This window comes from Gracilinanus agilis, chromosome 3 (assembly GCF_016433145.1).
Source record: "Gracilinanus agilis isolate LMUSP501 chromosome 3, AgileGrace, whole genome shotgun sequence".
Classification (NCBI taxonomy): domain Eukaryota; kingdom Metazoa; phylum Chordata; class Mammalia; order Didelphimorphia; family Didelphidae; genus Gracilinanus; species Gracilinanus agilis.
Window position 1 is genome coordinate 212318803 of NC_058132.1, and position 21765 is coordinate 212340567.

The following is a 21765-nucleotide window of genomic DNA, read 5'->3' on the forward strand; positions in this document are numbered from 1 at the left end:
GAGATGATATCCCAGAATTATTTTGGTTGCATTTCACTAATTAATAATTATTTAGAGCATTTTTCTAATTTCTTTATTCCTTTTTTCAAAAACTGTCTTCATATAGTTGATCATTTATTAATTGAGAATGACTCATATTATTACATATTTGACAAATTTTCCTATATATTTTAGATATGAGACTGCTACCCGAGAAACTGCTTATAAAGTTTTTCCTCAATTTATTGCTTTCCTTCTAATCTTGGCTACATTAGTTTTACTTATATACAAATTTTTCAATTAAATGTATTCAAAATTATCCATTTATATTTCAAATCTTTCTATCTCTTATTTATAAATTCTTCTATCAAAAAATTTGATGGGTAATATGATGTTTCCTATTCTAATTTGATTATAATATCTATGTTAATACCTAGGTCATACATTCATTTTTATTTTATCTTGATAAATAGTGTAAAACATTGGTCCATATCTAGTTTCTGCCAAAGTGTTTTCCCATTTTCCCAACAATTTTTATCAAATAGTGAATTCTTATTCCAAAAACTTGGAACTTTACCTTTGTCATGCACAAGGTTACTATAATCTTTTACAATTGTTTGTTGTATGTTAGTTTTACTCCACTGATTTACCTTTCTGTTTCTTAGCCAGTACCAGAGAATTTTGATAATTATTGTTTTATGAAATAGTTTGAAATCTTGTACTGCTAGATTTTCTTCCTCAACATTTTTTCATTATTTCATGAAATTCTTGATCTGTTGTTTTTTCAAGTGAATTTTGTTATTATTTTTTCTAGTTCAATAAATAAATTCTGATTATATAGGATTTCATTTAATAAGAAGTTTTGGTAGGATTGTATTTTAGTTCTGCCCATCCATGAACAATTATTTTATTTTTATGAAAAGCATTTTGCATTTATGTTCATATAGTTTCTGTATTTGTTTTGGAAGATATACTCCTGGAATCTTATTCTATCTATGGTTAATTTAAATTAGTTATCTCTAATTATCGCTTCTTACAGGATATTGTCAGTGATATGTAGAAATGTTTGTGATATATGTGGGTTCATTTTATATCTTGCTAAAATTTTTGACAGCTTAAATTAATTTTTAGTTGAATCTCTATGATTTTCCATCTGCAAAAAGAAATCATTTTATTATCTCTTTGTCCATTCCTATATCTTCAATTTATTTATTTTTCTTCTCTTAAAACTATTGCTAGCATTTCTAATACAATACTGAAGGATATTTATGATAATGGGCATCTTTGTTTTACTCCTGATCTTATAAGGAAGATTTCTAATTATCCCTATTGCAGATAAAGTTTGTTGATGGTTTTAAATATATACTTATTATTAATCTGAGGGAAAATATATTTATAGTTTTGCTTTCAAGTGTTTTTAATAGAAATGATTGTTGTATTTTGCTAAAAGCTTTTCCTTCATCTATTGATAAAATTATATGATTTTTGTTGCTTTTTTTTGTTTATGTAAACAATTATGTTAATAGTTTTCCTTATATTAAACCACCTCTGCATAGCTGATATATATCCTACTTGGTCATAATGTAGAATCTTGGTGATATATTTGTTGTAATCTCCTGGTAAACATTTTATTTAGAATTTTTGCATTGATATTCATTAAGGAAATTGGTCTGTAATTTCCCTTTTCTGTTTTTGCTCTTTCTTACTTATGTATCAGCACCATATTTGTTTCCCAAAAGGAGTTTGTTAGGACTCTTTCTTTATCAATAATTCTAAATAATTTATACTGGAATATAATTGGAAAATAATATTGTAATTAGATGATTTTTGAATATTTTATGAAATTCAATGATAAATCCATCTGGTCTTAATTCTTTTTTCTTAGGAAGTTCTTTTCTACTCTGCTCAATTTCTTTCTCTAAAATTGGTTTATTTAAATATTCTATTCCTTCCTTTGTTAGTTAAGGTAATTTATATTTTTATAAGTACTCATCAATTTCACTTAAATTATTAAGTGTTTTGGCATATAACTGGGCAAAATAAATCCTAATAATTGTTTTGGATTCATTTTTATTAGTGTTAAATTCACCCTTTACATTTTTTATGCTAGTGATTTGTTTTTCTTCTCTTTTTAAAATCATATTAAATAATGGTTTATCTATTTTGTTGATTTTTTTAAAAACTAACTCATTTTATTTGTTAATTCAATCATTTTCTCATATCAGTTTTGTTAATCTTTTAATTTTTAGTATTTCCCACTTAGTATTTAATTGAGGATTTTTAATTTATTATTTTTCTATTTTTTTCATTGTACATACAATTTGTTGATCTGTTCTTTCTCTATTTTAGTGATATAAGCAGTAAGATATATAAATTTTCCTTTGATTACTATTTTTGCTCTATCCCATAAGTTTTGATATGTTTTCTCATGATCATTTTCTTTAATAATATTAGTTATTTTTATGATTTGTTTTGTAATCTACTCATTCTTTAAGAATAATTTTATTGGTCTCCAATTAATTTTTATTTTGTGATTTCACTATACCTAATTAAATATAATTTTATCATGTTACTATCAGAAAAGCATACATATAATATTTTTTCTGAATTTATGAATTTTTGTCTTAACATATGATCAGTTTTTGTAAAAATACTGTGAACTGCTGAGAAAAAGTATATTCCTTTCAATTCTCTTTAGATATCTAGCTTATCTAAGATCATATCAATTTATTTTTTAAATGTCTTATTAAGGAAATGGTCTATGAAAATCTCAAAAAAGAAATCAGAATCCACAAAGAGCCAGCATGGCTTCATCATAAATACGTTAAATCAAACTAATCATACTTCTCTTCTTTAGCAGGGTTATCATAATGATAGGTCAGGAGCATTTTAGAGATCGCTTGTCTAAAATTTAATAAATCATTTGACAAAGTCCTTCATGCAATTTTTATAGAAAAGAGGGAGAGATGTTTGTTTAAGAAGATGATACAAACAGGTAGATTTGGAACACAGCAAATAGCTAAATCCAAAAAGTAGTCATTGATAATTTGAAAACAGCATTGAATGTGTCCAGTGGACTTATGCTTGGCCCTGTGTTATTTATTTTTTTAAAAAACATAATGTTAATTTAATTTTCATAAAGTCATAAATAGAAAGCTTAATGGTTTTTCACTTGGGAAGGATAGTTAATCCACTTGAAGATTATGACAGGATTTAAAAAGGTCTTGACAGGCTCAGACACTCGGACAAATCTAGTAAGGTGAAATTTACTACAGATAAACAGTCTTCCACTTGAGTTCAAAGACTGAACTTAAATACAAGAGGAGGATGGTGCAGCAAGAAAGCAATTTCTCTGAAAATGACCTCAGGATTCTAGTGAATTAAAGTTTCAATATAAGTCAACAGAGAAATAGGAAAGTCAAGAAAAATAATATGGAGAAGAAAAATAATACAAAAGTACCTTACCAAGAAAAGTATCGTAGCAGCTAAAACTAGGGATGCCATGTATTCTGCTCTGGTCATGATATTCTGGAATATAGTACCCTAGAATACTGCTATGGGGATGATATTGTTAGACCAACATGGCTTCTCAATGATGATAGCAGAATTCTACTACCAGTAATTGTGTAGAAGCCATGGCTAAAACCAAATGAAAAAATTATTTCTCATTGGTGCCACATTCTAGAGTCCTTAAGTTTTTTTCCTATTATAGTTGAAAAGAATGGGAGATATTGACTCTGCGTGTGTGTGTGTGTGTGTGTGTGTGTGTGTGTGTTTACACTCATATGCATGTAATAACTCCAATCTTTGAATTGTCTGCCAAGACATCTCAACATATGAAAACTTAATTTATCTGACTTGGCAGGAAAGGTAATCTGATTCTGGCTCATTGTCCTACTATGATTTCACAATTCATTTAGCTTCAGCATTTAATTACTGTTCTGGGAAACCTTAATGTTCTATGCAATGTGAATAAGACTTCTATGAAAATATATTGGTACCAGCAAATGAATACCAGAAAAATAAATAATTTTGATTACATTAAATTTAAAAGGTTTTATACAAACAAAACCAATGCGACCAAAATTAGAAGGAAAGCAACAAATGGGGTGGGGAAATTTTATAACAAAAATCTCTGATTAAAGTCTAATGTCTCAAATTTGTATGGAGCTAAGTAAATAGTATGAAAAAATCAAACCACTCGTCAACTGACAAATGGCCAAGGGACATGAATAGGCAGTTTTCAGATAAAGAAATCAAAACTATTAATAAGCACATGAAAAGGTGTTCTAAATCTCTCATAATTAGAGAAATGCAAATCAAAACAATGCTGAGGCACCACCTCACACCTAGCAAATCAGCCAATATGACAGTAAAGGAAAATAATAAATGTTGGAGGGATTGTGGCAAAATTGGGACACTAACGCATTGAAGGTGGAGTTGTGAATTGATCTAACCATTCTGGAAGGCAATTTGGAACTATGCCCAAAGGGCTTTAAAAAAATGCATGCCCTTTGATCCAGAAATACCACTACTAGGTTTGTGTACTGAAGAGATAATAATGAAAAATGTTTATACAAAAATATTCATAGCTATACTCTTTGTGGTGTCAAAAAATTGGAAAATGGGGGGCAGATGGGTAGCTCAGTGGATTGAGAGCCAGAACTAGAGATGGGAGGTCCTATGTTCAAATCTGACCTCAAACACTTCCCAGCTGTGTGACCCAAGTCACTTAACCTCCATTGCCTAGTCCTTACTGCTCTTCAGCCTTGGAGCCAATACACAGTATTGACTCCAAGAAGGAAGGTAAGGGTTTTAAAAAAAATTGGAAAATGAGGGGATGCCCTTTAAATGGGAAATGGCTGAACAAATTGTGGTAAATGATGGTGATGGAATGCTACTGTGCTATAATGAATGATGAACAGGAGGATTTTTTTTTAACCCTTACCTTCCATCTTGGAATCAATACTCTGTATTGGTTCCAAGGCAGAAGAGTGGTAAGGGTAGGCAATGGATGTCAAGAGACTTGCCCAGGGTCACACAGCTGGGAAGTGTCTGAGGCCAGATTTGAACCGAGGACCTCCCATCTCTAGGTCTGACTCTCAATCCGGTGAGCCACCCAGCTGCCTCTAAACAGGATTTCTAAATGAACTGGAAGAACCTCCAAGAACTGATACAGAGTGAAATGAGCAGAACCAGGAGAACATTAATACAGAAAGTGAAACACTGTAGAACAATACAATGTAAGGAGACTGAGAAAGAATGTTATCCACATCAAGAGAAAGAACTGTGGGAGTAGAAACACAGAAGAAAAACAAATGACTTTATCATTTGTTTAAATGGATATATGATTTGGGGGGGTTGGTTTTAAAAGATAGCTCTATTGCAAAAATGAATAATATAGAAATAGGTCTAAATTATTACATTTGTATAACATAGTGGAAGTGTTTATTGGATCCAGGAAAGGGGAGGGTAGAAGGGAGGGAAAGAAAATTAAATATGTAAACATGGAAAAATATTTTTAAAACAAAAAGTTGTTTTAAATAACCTTGATTCATTTAGGGAAAGGAGTAGAGCATTTAAACACATTGGAAAATTTGTACTTAAATCTTGACTCCAACACTTAATGACTATGCAAGCATAGGCAAGTCATGTTTCCCTTAGGAGCCCCAATTTCCTCATCTATAAAATAAGGATAATAACATTCATAGAACTTCCACGATTGTTGCCAAGATAGTACTCTGTAAACCTTTAAGTGTTATTATCTCATGATCTTTAAAACTGAAAATGTTGAATAGGAGCTCTCTAGCAGATTTTGATTAGAAAAATATATGAAAGGAACCTCTCCAGAGACTCTAAATACCAAATCCTGTAGGGCTCGAAATTTTAAAATATAAATGGTATTGTTTTTAAATTATGAAATTTTTTTTAAACTCACTTATTTGCTGCCACAGCAGCCACAGCTCCTAGTAGAGCAGGCTTGGTCAGTTTCCCTCCAAAAGCTCCTCCAGCCCTTCTCATGTGGCACATGATTCTGTTCTTGGAAATGCCCAAAGCAGAAGCCACTTTTTCCTACAAGACAAAACACAGTTTGTTATATGCAATATAATAATTGATCCAGAATGCACATTTCAAACAAACTACTTGCTTAACTTACTAAAATAAAAAATGTTTTTTTCATTCAGATCTAATGATTAGCATAAAAATGTAATAAAAGCCCTCCAGTTACATTTCTCTGGGTATTATCAATAATGTTATTTGAATAAGGGAGTGTAAACTAAGGAAAATTAATAAATTAGAATATTTCTTTCATTTGCAATAAAAATATTCTATATTAACATTATTATTGTTATAGCATTAAAATAATAAAATTAGGTATTCCTTTTTTTAATTAACTAGTTTGTGGCATTAAAGTTCCCAAATATCTTACCCTATTCCCCTCTACTCCCCACACTAGAGAAGGTATCATTTGACAAAAATATATGTGTATACATAAATCTATGTCTTACTTGTTTCTATTTATCAGTTTTTCTCTGGAGGTGGACACATGCAAGTTATTCTTCAAACATTATTTTTGTTGCTGTATACCTCTTGGTTCTGCTCATTTCACTCTTCATAATTTATGTAGGCCTATCCATATTTTTTAAATTAACCTATTCATAATTTCTTATGGCTCAGAAGTATTCCCCCAGAGTCATATGCCACAACTTGTTTAGTCATTCCCCAATTGAATTCCCCCTCTCGATTTCCAGTTCTTTGCCTCCACAAAGAGAACTTTATGAATATTTTAGAACATAGAGGTTCTTTTTCTTTTTCCCTGAACATCTTAAGAAAGAGACTTCATAGATGTATTGTTGGATCAAAGAGTATACACCTTAATGGCTCAGAGGTGACCTTGGCTGTTCCAGAAGAGTTTTCATTCTGGAAAGCCCTATATCAAGCAGAACCTACTTCAAGCTGGAGATATACAACAGATGTGCTTGTCTATCTGTTGTATGAGGTCCAGTCAAGGTCAGAGTCATTAAGTTCATCCTTAGAAAGCCTGTCATCAGAGACTGTTCAGGATGCTTTGGGTCACAGAAATTCACAAAAGCCATTTTCAAAGGAAGAAAGGAATCATGTCTTGCATCCTTCAAGCATTAATCATTACTTTTCATATTTTCTTTTCAGCAATAACAATAGAATATGCAAGCATGAAATAAAGGGGTCATTATAAGCTTTCTTCAGCTCAATCAATTCAAAACCTGCACAAGAAGCACATATAGGTTGGGTCATCAACTCAAAAATTTCTTTTCTGCAGTTGCAAATTAGCCCTTAACACACTTCATAGTTCTTAACCAAGGGATTGCAGTAAAAGGAGTTTTGTTTCTTTAAAGTACTAAAGTATACAGGTTAGCTGCCTGCACAAAAACTTCTACCTACTCTTCAGAGTGAGTTTCATAGTAAATAAGCAAAGCCTTGGGGAATACCTTCCCCTCTCATAATCACTTCTTAAAATCCCTAGCTTCTTTCAAAGCTCCACTAAAGGACCCCCTCTTGCTACAGGAGGACTTTTCTGATCCTGCTACCTATTCCCATCCACTCCTAAAATTACCTCTTCTTACTCAAAGTATTTACTTTGCATTTATTTATGTATTCATTTATTCATTCATTTATTTGCATATTTGTTCCCATTGTTTTGTTTTTCTCTTTGGATCCCTAAGACCAAGCACCTTGGATAGCACTTTGTTGAGTGATTTATATAATTATATGTATCATTTAAATTGGAAGAAATAAGTGAATAACCATAAATAGAGAATTAAATGCAGCAAGGGAAAAGGTATAAATTTTGGCAAAGGTATGAATGATTATCATATAAAGTAATTTTACTTTATATATTTTACAATGATAAATAAATACACTTGACACAGAAGCAGGAAGCATTATGGACATATGTGGAAGCTGATTCAATTTAGGAAGACTTTGGATGAAGTCTTGAAAAAAGTTATCTAGACTTGGTGCCCCCACCTCATCTTCTTACATTTTAAAAAATTCCTCTGCAGTCTAACTTCTAACCTCATAATTAGACTGAAACTGCTTTCTCCAAAGTTACCAATGCTTTTCTAATTGTCAAATTTAATGGACTTTTCTTAAACCTCATCCTTCTTAACCTCTCTGTAGCCTTTTCTATTATTCATCTTCTTCTGGATAATCTCTCCCCTGGTTTTCTTCCTACTGTCTAATCACATCTCATTCTCCTTTGCTGGATCTCCAACCAGGCAAGCCCAATAACTGTGAATTGCCCCAATAGTTCCATCCTGTGCCTTCTTTTCTTTGTTTACTATCTCATTTGGTGAACTCATCAGTTCTCCTGTGTTCAATTATGATCTCTCTATAGATATTTCTCTTTTTATGCATTCCTAACTTCTCAAGATTCAGATTCACATCAACTGCCTTTTGGACATTTCAAACTGGATGTCTCAAAGGTACTTCAAAAGATAACTCATCTTTCCCCTCAACCTCCACTGACTTGCCCACTTCTCTATTATTATTGAGGGTGCCACCATTCTAGCAGTCTCCCAAGCTCAGTATTATCCTCCATTTCTCACCTGCACTTACCCTAAGTTTCCAATCTGTTGCTAAATTCAGCTGTTTCTACCTTCATTCTTACATGTACCCTTTTCATCATTCTTTTGTGAAACACCATAGTGCAAGTTCTCACCACCTAGTTCTCCTTGCCTGACATTTTCCCCCATTTGAATCCAACCTCCATTCAGCTGCTACAGTCATCTTCTTAAAGCTCTAGTTTGATGATGTCATACCACTCTTCATTCAATATATTCCAATGGCTAACCTTTACTTTCAGAATCAAATATCAATTCCGATGGTTGGTTTTCAAAGCCCTTCACAATCTTGTCCCTTGCTACCTTTCCAGGCTTCTTAAATATTGCTCTTTTCTGTGTATTCTACAATTCAGTGACATTGGCCTTCTTTCTATTCTTACACAATATGCCATTTCCCTTTTACTGGCTATCCCCTCATGACTGGGATTCTCCACTTCTTCACCTTTAAGTCCTGGCCTCCCTTCCAGATTCAGCTCAAAATCCCACTTTATTCAAGAGGTTTTTTTTTTCCTTTCCACTCCTCGCTGCCCAAATCAGTACCTTTCTCTGAGAGTGTCACTCATTTACCTTGTATGTACATCAATGTTTGCATGTTGTTGCCCCATTAGAATGAAACTTTTTGAGTAGAGCAAGCATATTTTTGCCTTTCTCTGTATCCCCAATATTCTAGGTTCAATGTCTGTCACATTGTAAATGCTGAATAATGCTTACAAATTATCTAAATGACTTAGCTCTGTGCCTCTTGGCAAATCACTTAACCTCTTAGTCACACAGGCAACTTTCTAAAACTGTAAGTTGAAAAGCAGCTCTTGATCTGCTCTGGGGAGTTTCCTCATTGAGAGTTCCCTTAAAATCATATGTCTGATAAATTCACACAAATTATAAAACCTAAGAGAAACCCAAGGTCAATGATGGAAATCATACAGTGATCTAATAGCAAACTTAAAATATATTCTGTCAATTCTTCACATTTCTATTTGACTTGACTTCTATAGGAAGTTTAATTTTGAAAAGAATTTTTAGTTTATTTACCTAGGTAAACTTTGCAGTTAATATCAGGAACAAGCTGAACTTAAATAGGTAGTAAAGAGAACTGAGAAACACTGCAAATTACATTATGTAGACTCACAATTTCTGAAAACAGTAGTTAATGTAAATAATATTTTAGCCCAAAGATACTCTATATGCTTTTTTGGAACAAAATTCTAAAACTATAAAAAACTTTTATTCTCTTGAAGGTAAGTAGCTAGACTGAAAAGTGGGGGAAATAATCTGTAAATGAAATATTTAGGCTACTTAGGAGTCTATATCTATAAAGAAACATTATAAAAATCCCAAATCTCTCACTGAACTCACTGGGTATGTGAGTAAGTTATTCTTCTTGGTGCTTTCATTTTAAAATCTATAAGTAAAGAGAGAAGAGGTGATATCTTAAATTCCTTCTACTTTTGACATTCTCCAAATTTATTTCTATTAATTTCCTGAGCACATTTTCTGAGATTCTACAAGTCTACATGGAATAAAAGAGTGACACAATGGTCAAACCTAGTTTTTGTAGACTTCATAGAAAGTCAAGATTTGGAGATTCTCAACATTCTTTAGGCTTCCTGATCTACCACTGGACAAAAGTAACTTCTATTTCATGTCTACAAATTGAGGAAATGATACGCACCTCATTATAAATTCAACCTAATATGATGATGTGATTTATGATAGTTCTAGCATCTAGATGATAATCTAGATGATAGTATCTAGTATCTAGATTATAATTCTAAAGGACCTTACCTGCACAAGTGCAGCATCTTGGCTTGATACATATATCTCCATCTCTTTATCCTCCGCCTTTGGGATCACAAGTACACTCTGAGTTTCCATATAAAAATGTTCCTGTCCTCCCATATGTACCTCACCTGTTATACAAGGGGAAAAAACAGAGTAGTCTAAGGAAGAATAAATTGGCACACATAATTAAGAAGAATATAATATATTTTTACAGAGTTGTCTTTTTCCAGATCCTATAGAAGCAATTCCCCTATGCCTTAAGGGATACGTATAAAGAATAATTAAAGACAATCCATCCTGTTTCTAGAGATACCTGTTCTCCTATCTGCCCAGTATGTCTAGAAATCACTTTTGTAATTTATTTGACATTACTAAAAAGATAAGTTTGCTTAACAAAAAGAATCACACTCCAAAGCTAAATACAAGGATATCTCATTTCTGAGATGTTAGGGAATAGAGTGTTCTAGTTAAATTATTGTTTTCCCCTTGTTAAGTTAAGCTCTCCAGAGCAATGAAAATCTCAAATTCATCAGTATACCTAACACAAATATCTAATTTATTTATTAAGTGGACAAATCATTGAGTTAATGTAAATATAAAAACATAGAACAAAAATGCACTCTTAAATCTGTATTTGATTGGGTGGGGTGTAGAAGAGAAAGGAATGTGTATTTATATGGCTCCTACTATGTGCTAGGCATTTTGCTAAGCACTTTAAAATTTTTTTCTAATTTGATCCTCACAAAAAAACCCTAGGAGATAGGTGTTATTATTATCCCTATTTTGTAGTTGAAGAAACTGAGGCAAAAAGAGGTTAAGTGACATGTTCAGGATCATATAGCAAGTAAGTATCTGAGGCATGATTTGAAACCATGTCTTCCCAATTCTAGGCCCAGTGTTCTTATCTATTGTGGTACCTAGTTGCCTAGGATGACCTTGACTAACTAAAAATATCCTAGTGAAGTATGGGATGAAGTTAAAAATCTTCCCACAAAATCTTACCCAACTACAAAACAAAAAAGAAGAAAGTTTCAAACAATGTAAGGGAAATAATGAATATTGGATATTGAAGGGCATAGAAACAACCAAATAATAGAAAAAACTAAGTAGCTAGCAATCTAAATAGTTCTTGACATTAGGGCATAGAAACATTGCAAACAAATGCAAAAGAGCAGAAATAATAAATGCAACCTTCTCAGATCATAATGCAATAAAAATAATAATTAGTAAGGGCACCTGGGCAGGCAAATCAAAAACCAATTGGAAATTAAACAATATGATTCTCCAAAAGTCAAAGAAGAAATCATAGAAATAATCAACAATTTCATTGAAGAGAATGGCAATGATGAGACATCCTACCAAACTCTGTGGGATGTGGCCAAGGCAGTACTCAGAGGGAAATTTATATCCTTGAGTGCATATATTGCCAAATTAAGGAGGACAGAGATTAATGAATTGGGCATGCTACTCAAAAAACTAGAAAGTGAGCAAATTAGAAATCCCCAGATGAAAACTAAATTAGAAATACTAAAAATCAAGGGAGAAATTAATAAAATCGAAAGTAAAAGAACTATTGAATTAATAAATAAGACTAGAAGCTAGTATTTTGAAAAAACAGATAAAATAGACAAGGTACTGGTCAATCTAATAAAAAGAAGGAAAAAAGAAAACCAAATTGACAGTATCAAAGATGAAAAGGGAGACCTCACCTCTAATGAAGGGGAAATTAAGACAATCATTAAAAACTATTTTGCCCAATTATATGGCAATAAATATAACAATTTAGGAGATATGGATGAATATTTACAAAAATATAAACTGCCTAGATTAACAGCAGAAGAAATAGAATACCTAAATTATCCCATATCAGAAAAAGAAGTTGAACAAGCCCTCAAAGAACTCCCTAAGAAAAAATTGCCAGGGCCTGATGGATTCACAAGTGAATTCTATCAGACATTCAAAGAGCAACTAATCCCAATACTATATAAATTATTTGATATGATAAGCAAAGAAGGAGTCCTACCAAATTCCTTTTATGACACAAATATGGTACTGATTCCAAAGCCAGGGAGATCAAAAACAGAGAATGAAAACTACAGACCAATCTCCCTAACGAACATAGATGCAAAAATCTTAAATAGAATACTAGCAAAGAGACTCCAGCAAGAAATTAAGAAGATTATCCACCATGATCAGGTGGGATTTATACCAGGAATGCAAGGATGGTTCAACATTAGGAAAACCATCCACATAATTGACCGTATCAACAGTCTAACAAACAAAAACCACATGATTATTTCAATAGATGCTGAAAAAGCCTTTGACAAAATACAACATCCATTCCTATTGAAAACACTGAAAAGTATAGGAATAGAAGGACCTTTCCTAAAAATAATAAACAGTATATACCTAAAACCATCAATAAGCATCATATGCAATGGGGATAAATTAGAAGCCTTACCAGTAAGATCAGGAGTGAAACAAGGATGCCCATTGTCACCTCTATTATTCAACATAGTACTAGAAACACTAGCAGTTGCAATTAGAGAAGAAAAAGAAATTGAAGGTATCAAAGTGGGCAAGGAGGAAACTAAGCTATCACTCTTTGCAGATGATATGATGGTCTACTTAAAAAATCCTAGAGAATCAACTAAGAAGCTTGTAGAAATAATCAACAACTTTAGCAGAGTTTCAGGATACAAAATAAATGCACATAAATCACCAGCATTTCTATATATTTCCAACACATTAGAGCAGCAAGAGGTAGAAAGAGAAACACCATTTAAAATCACCCTAGACAATATAAAATACTTAGGAATCTATCTACCAAAACAAACACAGCAATTACATGAAAACAACTACAAAACACTTTCCAAACAAATAAAACTGGATCTCAACAATTGGAAAGTCATTAATTGCTCATGGTTAGGACAAGCTAACATAATAAAAATGACCATTCTACCCAAATTAATTTACCTATTTAGCGCCATACCTATCAAACTACCAAAAAACTTCTTTACTGAATTAGGAAAAACTATAACAAATTTCATTTGGAATAACAAAAGATCAAGAATATCAAGGGAAATAATGAAAAAAAAATGTGAAGGAAGGGGGCCTAGTAGTACCAGATATTAAACTATACTATAAAGCAGCAGTCATCAAAACAATATGGTACTGGCTAAGAGACAGAAGGGACGATCAGTGGAATAGACTTGGGGTTAATGACATCAGCAAGGCAGTGTATGATAAACCCAAAGAGCCCAACTTTGGGGACAAAAATCCACTATTTGACAAAAACTTCTGGGAAATTTGGAAAACAATATGGGAGAGATTAGGTCTAGATCAATATCTCACACCCTACACCAAGATAAATTCAGAATGGGTGAATGACTTGAATATAAAGAGGGAAACTATAAATAAGTTAAGTGAACACAGAATATTATACCTCTCAGATCTCTGGGAAAGGAAAGATTTTAAAACCAAGCAAGAGTTAGAGAAAATTACAAAATGTAAATTAAATGGTTTTGATTATATTAAGCTAAAAAGCTTTTGTACAAAATAAAAGAATGTAGTCAAAATCAGAAGGGAAACAACAAATTGGGAAAAAAAAAACTTTATAACAAAAAGCTCTGGGGCAGCTGGGTAGCTCAGTGGAGTGAGAGTCAGGCCTAGAGACAAGAGGTCCTAGGTTCAAACCCGGCCTCAGCCACTTCCCAGCTGTGTGACCCTGGGCAAGTCACTTGACCCCCATTGCCCACCCTTACTAATCTTCCACCTATGAGACAATACACCAAAGTTAAGGGTCAAAAAAAAAAAAAAAAAAAAAAAAAAAAGCTCTGACAGGGGTCTAATTACTCAAATATACAAGGAGTTAAATCAATTATATAAAAAATCAAGGCGTTCCCCAATTGAAAAATGGGCAAGAGACATGAATAGGCAATTTTCAGGTAAAGAAATCAAAAGTATCAATAAGCACATGAGAAAGTGTTCTAAATCTCTAATAATTAGAGAAATGCAAATCAAAACAACTCTGAGGTATCACCTCACACCTAGCAGATTGGCTAAAATGAAAGAAGGAGAGAGTAATGAATGCTGGAGGGGATGTGGCAAAATTGGGACATTAATGCATTGCTGGTGGAGTTGTGAACTGATCCAACCATTCTGACTGGTAATTTGGAGCTATGCTCAAAGGGCTATAAAAGAATGCCTGCCCTTTGATCCAGCCATACCATTGTTGGGTTTGTACCCCAAAGAGATCATAAATAAACAGATTTGTATGAAAATATTTATAGCTGTGCTTTTTGTGGTGGCAAAAAACTGGAAAAGGAGGGCATGCCCTTCGATTGGGGAATGACTGAACAAATTGTGGTATATGCTGGTGATGGAATACTATTGTGCTCAAAGGAATAATAAACTGGAGGAATTCCAGGTGAACTGGAAAGACCTCCAGGAACTGATGCAGAGCGAAAGGAGCAGAGCCAGAAGAACATTGTACACAGAGACTGATATACTGTGGTAAAATCGAATGTAATGGACTTCTGTACCAGCAGAAAGCAATGACACAGGACAGTTCTGAGGGATTTATGGTAAAGAACGCTACCCACATTCAGAGGAAGGACCGCAGGAGAGGAAACATATAAGAAAAACAACTGCTTGAACGCATGGGTGGAGGTGGACATGATTGGGGATGTAGACTCGAAACTACCACACCAATGCAACTAACAACCATTTGGAAATAGACCTTGATCAATGACACATGTTAAAACCAGTGGAAATGTGCATCGGCCATGGGTGGGGGGAGAGCGGGAGGCGAAGGGGAAAGTAGGAGCATGAATCATGTAACCATGTTAAAAATGAATATTAATAAATGTTTAAAAAAATAGAATATAGAGTTGAGATAATGTTTGGAAGTTCCAATATGAGGAGAACTGTTTCCTAAAATATCCTTCCCATCTTGATGATCTGTGGGGATATAGGAACTTACCTTCAATGATTTGATCAACAGTTTGAAATGCCTCTTTAATGTCTCCTTGTTCTAATTTTTTTTCTGATCCAATGAATGACTTGTGTTTTATTGCATCCTATGGAGAGAAAAAAGATTAACAAGTTTAACAATCAAAATATGGCACAATTCCAGATTTCAGGCTTTCTGGGAAGACTCCTTTCCTATTGTGTCCTCCATTTCCAGTTATTTTTTTTTTGAATAAGAAACAGAAACACACACACACCAAGTGAAGAGACAGGATTCTTGTATTCAGGACTACAAATGCAACTTAGCTCAAGCCTCCTTAGCTGGTGAATCTATTTTTCTCCTGTTAAGAGGATTTAAACAAAATGGAACTAAGAGGAGGCCAGGCCATTTCCTCCAGCTTATTCCAAAAAACCTCACAAGTGTTCACAGTTGTGCAAACTCCATCATAGATGCCAAAAAAGGTAGCAATACAGCTGGAAACCTTACACTGACCCCTCACAAACTGGAGCATCAGCCTTTCCTCTCACCAGCTCCCTATGACATAATTGAGATTACTAGTTTCAATACAGATCTTGAGTTCTATCTGTACAGAAACTTTTTGTTCCTCTATTACTTTGCTCCTGAGACCAGGAAGGGTCTACCATGGGACCCCCAAAGAAGAGTAAAAAAATATCATCTCACAGGGTTATTGTGAAGTTCAAAGGAAGTAACATATGTGGTATGTTTTGTAAACCTTTAAGTATTATATAAATGTGACTTATGATTATTTTACCTGATGTAATTTCAACAGTATAATGGAAATATCAAATGTAATGGATTGTGTAAACCTTAACATACTATGTAAATATTAGTTATGATTATTATCAAATTATGCCATTTCATTAGTATGATGAAAATAACAAACTTTTGAATGTCTAGAAAAAATAGATCATCATGAAAATCAAATAACTGAATGAATTCTGATAGAGGGAAGTGATTCAGGGTTCTCTTGAGATAGTTGGAAATTCAGTACCTTAATTGTCAGAATTACTGGTTCCACATCTTCATACACAATGTTCACCTTTTTAGCTGCCTGCTTGGCATGAAGGCATGTATCCGCCGCCACAGTACAGACAATCTGTCCCACACAAATGACCTATGGACAAGCCAACAAGATAAGCCAGGCTAGTTTTAGTGCATCTATAAGTGTACTCAGTCTCTGATATGGCAAAGCATACTTACTCTATAGGTCTGAAATAAAAACAAAACAAAGCATCCATTGCAAATGTCCTTATAGCATAAGCCCTGATAAGCAAAGTACCTCATCCTGGGCATACAGCCTCTCTTCCTCATCACCATTTTCAGCTGGAACATCTTGAGATGTTATTATGTCAATGACTCCAGGCAAGGCCAGAGCCTCAGATACATCAATTGAGCTGGAAAGAGAATGTAACCACACAGAGTGATAGATGGAACAAAAACTTCTGTCCATCACGAATTCCATTGAAATGTATTTGTGTTGCTGATGAATGACTCCATATTGGGAATTCAATTAAAAATCATAATTAAATTATAGAGAACAAACAAAAAAATCACTTTATGAATCATTTCCATGGTTTCTTATCTGGAGTAATGAAAGAGAAGGAAAACTTTATTACAAAAATTTATTACTCTCATACTCATAATAAAATGAGAGAAGTTGTTTTATCTTGACACCAAAAGATCCATTTTGAGTGTTCATTTAGAGAAACAGATTGAGGATTCCATGAGTTAAGGCTATAAGAACTTTAATTTGTAAATTAAATAAATAAAATAAAATTAAGTTAAATTAGTTAAATAAATCTTTAAGTTTTCATAATCTCATACAGTAATAAAACCCCATTTAGAGATGAGCTTCCCTTCCTTTGCTTTATGTGGCTTTACAGTTTTATTCACTTCCATCTGCTGATATCTCTCCTCTCCCTCAAGGCCCAATGTCCTTAGACACCACCTCCTCCACAAAGCTTAACTTGATGCCCCATACCTCTAGTTAGAAATGATTCTCCATCTTTGAACCTTAGAAGCCACTCTGTTTGACTTTCCCAATGCATGCAAACTTTTTCTAGTTTGTGTTACATTTTTTGTTTAAATATTTCACTCTCCCATGTTGAGTTTAAGAGAAATTGAGATTGTATGTTAATTCACATCTTTGTAACCCCAACACGGTATAGAGCACATAGTAGACATTTAATAAATATTTGTTTAATTAAATTCCCATCTAATAGTTTGTCTTTTTATTAAGCAACATCCTAGGAATGTTTTTCAATATAAAGCCAAACAGAAGGATCCAACTCCAATAATAGTTGAATATAAACTTATGTCTATCAACAATAAATAGTTTTTGAGACTTTCTCTATTAACTTACATGATTTTTGCATGAGGCCTTGTACTGGTTACTACAGCTAAGAAGAGTTCTTCATCAATAGCAGGCATATCATCGCAAAACATGGCTTCCCCAGTGGCATGCTTAATACCTGATTGATGCATGATTGGACGGCCAACTGGATCTTGGAGTGGCTGATGGAAGTCTATGCACTGTTTAAAAACAAACCATAAAGTTCAAACATTCAAAACATGTTGACCAAAAGTATTCACTTCTGAGACAAAAAAAGGAACTTTTTAAGCTTTTCTGAGCCAAAAAAAAAAAGAGGAACTTTTTAAGCTTTTATGAATCAGTGCTTTAAAGAGGTATATGTCTCAGCTCTATTGTTATTCCTCAAATAGGTTTTTTCAGAATCAAAGAATCTCAGAATGAGGAAGGACATCAGTGGTTATCTAGTACAACCCATATTTGAACAAGAATATCATCTGTAATATCGATGAGCCATCATTTCTTGAAGGAACCCATTCTACTTTCTTAGGAAGCTTTTCCAGAGATCAAACTGAAATCTGCCTCCTTGAACTGAAACTTTACAGATCCAAGATAAAAAAAGTCCCTTTCCCACATGATAGCCCTTCAAAAACTTAAAGTTAGTTAAGAGGTTCCTCCTCAGTCTTATCTTATAGGATAAAGATTCACAGTTCCTTCAATCTATCATTATAACATCACAATCTCAAGGTATTGCATCTTCCTAATCACTATCCTTTGGATACTCCCCAATTAATCAAAGTCCTTCCTAAAATATGGGGCCCAGAATGGAACTCGATACTGCAAATATGATCTTACTAGGGCAGAGCTGAGCAGGACCACTACTTGTTTCCTTAACATAGCCTAAAATTACATATGCTTTTTGTGGTACCATGTAATACTGTTGCCTATTCTTGAGGTTGAAGTTCTCTAGAATCCCCAAATCTTTCTCTAGTTGTTATTTCCTCACATCTGTTCCATCTTATATGGAAGTTTAAATTTTTTCATCAAGTTAATATATTACATTTATTTCTCCTTTTATAATGATCTCTGTTGGTCTTCCTGATTCCACTTTTTTCCTCTTCCACTCACACTTTTCCCAAAAAAACTTTATTATATTTTTTCCAGTTGCCACATAAATAATTTTTAACATTCATTTTCTGACATCTCATGATGCAAATTCTTTCCCTCTCCCCTCTCCAAGGCAGCAAGCAATTTGATGTAGGTTATACATGTGCTTTCATGCCTTACATATTTCCATGTTCATTGTATTGTGAGATAAGACATATAACATACATATAAGCATATACTCCATGAAGGAAATCAAGTGAAAAATTATATGCTTCAAGCTGTATTCAGGCTCCATCAGTTCCTTTTATGGCAGTGAATAGCATTTTCATCATGAGTCCCTTGAATTTGTCCTTGATATTTGCATTGCTGATAGTAATTAAGTGATTCACAACTGATCATTTTACAATGTCAGCGATACTGTGCACAATATTTTCCTAGTTTTGCTCACTTCACTTTGCACCACTTCATACAAGTCTTCCCAGGTCTTTCTGAAATCATTCTGTTCATCACTTCTTATTGCACAATAATATGCCATAAGAATCATATGCCACAACTTGTTCAGTCATTTCCCAGTTTATGGACAGCTCCTTAGTTTCCAATTCTTTGCCACCACAAAAAGAGCTGCAATAAAAATTTTTGTACATGTAGATTCTCTTCCTTCTACCTTTAACCTCTTTCAGACATAAACCTAGTCCTGGCATTTAAGAGTCAAAGAGTATGCGCAGTTTTATGGCCTTTGGGGCATGTTTCTAGATGACTTTCCAGAATGGTTCTATTATTTCCAACTTCATTAACAGTGTATTAGCATCCCCATTTTCCCACATCCCCTCCATAATTTATCATTTTCCTTTTTTTCTCATATTAGCCAACCCAATATAGTGTGAGATGGTATCTCAGCAATATTTTAATTTGCATTTCTCTAATCAAGAGTGGTTGGGAGCATTTTTTTCATGACTATAGTTTTAATCAGGAATGATTCATATTCTTATAAATTTGTTTCTATTCCCCATATTTTTGATAAATTAGGACTTTTTCAGAGACATTTACAATAAAAAATTTTCCCACTTTGTTGTTTTCTTCCTAATCTTGGTTCTTTTAGGTTTTTTTGTGCAAAAGTTTAATTTAATTATTTAACATTTTACATCTTACATCTTATATTATTCTCTTTGTCTTGTTTGGTAATAAATTGTTCTCTTATGCATAAGTCTGACAGGGAAAGTATTCTGTGCTCCCCTAATTTATTTATGTCATCACCCTTTATTTCTAAATCATATATCCATTTTGACTTTATCTTGGTATATGGTGTAAGATATATGGTATATGGTGTAAGTGTATCGTCTACACAAGTGGTTCCCAAACTTTTTTGGCCTACCACCCCCTTTCCAGAAAAAATATTTCTTAGCCCCCTGGAAATTAATTTTTTTTTAATTTTAATAGAAATTAATAGGAAAGATAAATGCACCTGTGGCCATCACTGCCCCCCTAGATCGCTGCAGCAAGCACCAGGGGGCGGTGGCACCCACTTGGAAATCACTGGTCTACACTTAGCATCTGGCATGCTGTTTTTCTGTTTCCCAGGAGTTTTTATCAAATGGTGAGTTCTTCTTCCAAAAACTTGGATCTTTAGGTTTACCAAACATTAGATTACTTTGCTCTTTTATTGCTGTGTATTGTGTGTCATTTAAAATCACTTGGGATACTTGGAACTACATTTCCCGTGATCCCTAATGGGTTTCCGGTTTTGGATGATGTATTCAAGGTGAGGGACTGTTTGAAATTAGGGGGAAATGACTTGGAGCTTCCTCTTTAGTTACCTGAGCTCAAGGAGAGAGGAAGGGAAATGGCAGAGGTGACGTTGGAATAGGTTTTTTCTTACAGGCGCATGGTCAGTTTATCTCTATCAGCATGGCTTTTATTAAAATACTATTCTCCCTTTTGATCTCGGCCCTCATCATTTTTAATAATAACAGTTTGGTGAACCAGAAGGTTGAAATTCGAACTCTCAATCTTCCAGATAGCCTAAGGATAGCTATGCTTTCTTTTTGGCCTGACTCAGCTCTTTTGAGCACTTTTTTTAAAAAGGAAAGTGGCTTTCCTTGCCATGCTTTTGCTGAAAGCAATAGCACATTTTTGCCTCAGGCAGGTCTCAGCCAGCCAGTCCAGCCAAAACCTTTTTTGGGTGGTCAGGCCAGCTGATTCAGGTTTTTGGCTTTTAAACTAAAATGCCAGAGCCCAGCCAGTGTGTCTCTGCCGCCAATCTCCTGACTCCTGACTTGATCTCCATTCCTGCCCTGTCACAAGCCTGCAAGCGTCCCAGACCACATCTCTGCTTTTCCTGCCGCTGATGCTGCTAATTCTGCTAGTTCCAGAACCCCGAGCCCCAACATCAATGACCCCCGGCTGCTGCCTTTGCTGAGATCTCCAGAGACTGCTTCAGCTCTGCTGCTAAAGATTTTGGTAGTATATTCCCCTTTCTCCCTATTTCTAGCCCTCCACGTGTTTCTCTAAAGACCTAATTTAGCCACCCACAGGCTCTACACGTGGGATTTTCTACAAAACTGACTTTTAAGTTTTTCTCTAACCCTGAGCCCAGGACCTGACACCACGTGGACCTAGCGTTTACCTTTAATGGGGCCGAATGGCCTATTCAGACTTTCTTGTGATTAAGAACTAAAACTCAGGGGAAGAAATATTCACCCCATACCTGCTCAGAACTTTGAACTTAAAAAAACTCCTTAAACTCAGCAGAACTCAATCAAAAGAACCTTAAATTGAACAAGGGGTGAACTTTTAAACCTCGGAACTGAATGAGTTTTATTTCTGTTTTAGAGAGACTGTATCTTACTGTATTTTGCTAATTAGTTTTGTAAATTAATCTTGCTTATTTTGTTGATTTTCCTGTTGCACTGAATCATTTTAAGTTAATGTAGTTTGTGGCTGCTAGATTAATTCTGTTTATGATTTTATTGTAACTCCCAAATAATGAAAAAAAA

The 21765-nt window shown here is 33.9% G+C and overlaps 1 protein-coding gene across 1 annotated transcript in view; it reads right to left on the minus strand.

Moving 5' to 3' along the window:
* Positions 1 to 21765, minus strand: part of LOC123241403 (aldehyde oxidase 3-like) — a 119115-nt gene that overhangs the window by 40234 nt on the left and 57116 nt on the right. Inside the window, exons 17-22 of the mRNA XM_044669060.1 lie at positions 17720 to 17889; positions 16637 to 16751; positions 16349 to 16471; positions 15349 to 15445; positions 10368 to 10492; positions 5918 to 6051 (exon numbers count right to left, since the gene is read on the minus strand). Of these exons, the coding sequence (XP_044524995.1) occupies positions 5918 to 6051; positions 10368 to 10492; positions 15349 to 15445; positions 16349 to 16471; positions 16637 to 16751; positions 17720 to 17889 (764 nt within the window). The remainder of the gene's footprint in view (positions 1 to 5917; positions 6052 to 10367; positions 10493 to 15348; positions 15446 to 16348; positions 16472 to 16636; positions 16752 to 17719; positions 17890 to 21765) is intronic.